This window comes from Monodon monoceros, unplaced genomic scaffold, assembly GCF_005190385.1.
Source record: "Monodon monoceros isolate NGI ecotype Baffin Bay Population unplaced genomic scaffold, NGI_Narwhal_1 Super_Scaffold_20, whole genome shotgun sequence".
Classification (NCBI taxonomy): domain Eukaryota; kingdom Metazoa; phylum Chordata; class Mammalia; order Artiodactyla; family Monodontidae; genus Monodon; species Monodon monoceros.
In genome coordinates this window covers 71,499,752-71,502,442 of record NW_021703777.1, presented here as the reverse complement: position 1 = coordinate 71,502,442, position 2,691 = coordinate 71,499,752, and the positions used below count along the sequence as shown (strand labels likewise).

General features: G+C 55.4%; 1 protein-coding gene across 1 annotated transcript in view; it reads right to left on the bottom strand.

The window, feature by feature from the left end:
• PHOX2B (paired like homeobox 2B) overlaps positions 1 to 2,467 on the bottom strand; it is a 3,024-nt gene extending 557 nt beyond the window's left edge. The window contains exons 1-3 of the mRNA XM_029234710.1: positions 2,227 to 2,467; positions 1,183 to 1,370; positions 5 to 221 (exon numbers count right to left, since the gene is read on the bottom strand). Coding sequence (XP_029090543.1) covers positions 5 to 221; positions 1,183 to 1,370; positions 2,227 to 2,467 — 646 coding nt within the window. The remainder of the gene's footprint in view (positions 1 to 4; positions 222 to 1,182; positions 1,371 to 2,226) is intronic.
• Between the last annotated feature and the right edge of the window lie 224 nt (positions 2,468 to 2,691).

Below are 2,691 nucleotides of genomic sequence, written 5' to 3'. Positions count from 1 at the left end.
CCGCCGCCGCCGCCGCCAGTCGCCCCGCAGCTGGGAGTGGGGTTGGGGTTGGGTCCCGGGCCCCCAGTGCTGTCCGGATCAGTGCTCTTGGCCTCTTTGCTCTCGTCGTCCCGGGAGGAGTCGGACTTCTTTCCCGAAGAGCCGTTCTTGGCCGCGGCCGCTGCGGCCGCGGCCGCGCGCTCCTGCTTGCGGAACTTGGCGCGGCGGTTCTGGAACCACACCTGGCCCGAGAGGAGAAGAGAGGCGGCGAAGCAGCAAGAGAAAGAAGCAAACGGGAAAGAAAAGCGGTTAGGGCGGCCCACGTTCCATTTCAGCTTGTTTTAAACTCCACGCGCCGCGGATACTCCCGCGCCTGTGGCTGGTGCATCCTTTGAGAAACTTTCTTAGGGCGACTTGAGCATGTCCCGGAAATGGTGGCTTGCAGGAGAGGTGAAAAGGCTGCAGCTCCCAGAAAGGCCCTAAAATGGAAGCCCTTATTTGGACGGACCTTTGCTCAGTCTACTTCCTGAGCCACTCCAAACTCGCCATAGCCTCTAGGCCTCAGGTCTCAAGTTAAACTCTGAGTGGTAGACAGAAGGCGGGGGTGGGGGGGTGGGCTCTGGGCTTGGGGCCTACTGCCCATCTTGGCCTTTGGACCTGGAAGAGCTAGCGTTGGTGCGTACCGCCCCTCCATTGGGGGGCTCACGGGCAGAGCCGTCACGGCCAGCTCTTGAGCGCACCTGTGTCCCTAAAAGGTTAGAGTACCGCGCGGATCTTGACCTACATAGAATCCCAGACCCTTTGCAAATCTGCTGCAAGTCACAGTTCTCGGGAAAATGCACCTGTACCTCTACGCCATTAGCTCCGAGTTAAAAGCTCTTGAGTTAGGAGGGATTTGGCAAAACTACTTGTACTACGGAGGCAAAGTCTGCACTCCTCCCCCAGGGCACTCACTCCCTGTCCCCGAAATGGCTCTCCCATGGCCCCTGAATGCCTCTGCGGCGCTAGCTGGGGTGGGAGCACTTTGCAGCTGCGAATTTATAGCCAAGAACGCGCTCCCTAAACCTTACTCGCGCGCACGGCCCCTCCGGACCTGGCCTCTCAGGAGAGGCCGGAGAGCTCGGACCTTCAGTAGAATCACCCGCCCTGAACCCCTGCCCCGCGCGATGCTGCAAAGCCGGATCGGCTTCCGGGCGCGCGTACCTGGACTCGCGCCTCGGTGAGGTCGATCTTCAGGGCCAGCTCCTCCCGGGTGTAGATGTCGGGGTAGTGCGTCTCCGCGAAGACCCTCTCCAGCTCTTTCAGCTGCGCACTAGTGAAAGTGGTGCGGATGCGCCGCTGCTTGCGCTTCTCGTTGAGGCCGCCGTGATCCGTGAAGAGCTTGTAAGGAACTGGAGGACAACAGAGGGGACAGAGTATGAGCAAAATGGTCTGGAGCGCGCGAGCCGCAGAGCCGGAATGTGGGGACTCCAGAGGTCAGGTGGTGCTGGAGCCGCCGCCGCCGACACCGGCGCGGGAGAGTGGCCGAGAGGAGCTGGCGAGAAAAACCCGAGCAAATTAGCTATACACGGAAACAGGAGCGCAGACTTCGGGCTGTGGTGGGGTCCCTCCGGGCACAAGCGCCTTTGGATGGGTTGAAATAGCGCGCTGGAGACGGCTGAAGGCCGGGGACACGGGAATGCTTTGATGAGGAAGAACGAGAGAGGAAAAGGTTCCGAAAACCTCAGTCGGAATATCAGGAAGCCAGGGATGAAGTTACCAAACCCTCCCACAGTTGAAACTTTTTATTTCTCAAAAGTTGACCCGGCCCAAAAGTTGGGGGATAGCGCTGCAAAAAGAAAAGAAAAGAAAAGAAAAGAAAGAAAGAATCAGAAAAATGACCCGCCAAAGAGGTGTGAGCCGCTGTCGGATCTTAAAAAAAGAGACACTGCCAGTAATGAGCTTTACTCTTTGTTATTTAATTATTTTCTAAGCTTTACGTCTCATCGCAAAGTAAATAAATTATGCCTATCATTTTGGCAGCTTAAGATAATTTTGTTGGCGGTTCGGGTGTGACTAGGATAGTGTAACCCTGTAAGTGAATTACCCCTCCCTGCGATCGCTTCTAACGTGATAAATTCTTTCATTTGTGTAAGCAAATTTCGTTTGGTAAATACTAAACACATTTCCATTTTCAAATGCAATCAAGGCTTCCTATATACAAGCGGAAAGGCGGCTTCCTCAGCTGAGAAAGCTGGCGGTCCTTACCTGCGGCGTACGGACTGCTCTGGTGGTCCCTGAGGGTGCCGAGGCTGCAGGATCCTGGCGTGAGGGACGGGCAGCCGGACGTGGCCCCAAAAGTGGTCCTTATCGGGTTATACTGGAAGCCACTGGCCTGGCTGCAGGAACTGAAGTCAGCATAGGCTGAAGCCAGGCTCGAGGTGTCCATCCCGGCCATACAGGACTCGTAGGCAGAGGAATTGAGGTAAGAATATTCCATTTTATACATTGAAAAGGCTCTGGATGGCTCAGCCAAGTGGAAAAATGAAATAAAAGATGAGTATGGAGAAGGTGGCTGGAGTGGGGAGATGTGCACAGCTCAACGCCTGCCTCCAAACTGGCCTCCTTACTACCAGCAGAGCCTAGTTTTATGAAAAAGCCTCCTATGAGATGCCTTGTCTGAGGTCTCTAGAGCATATAGTCCTCATAATAAACTTGGCTCTTTCCACTTGG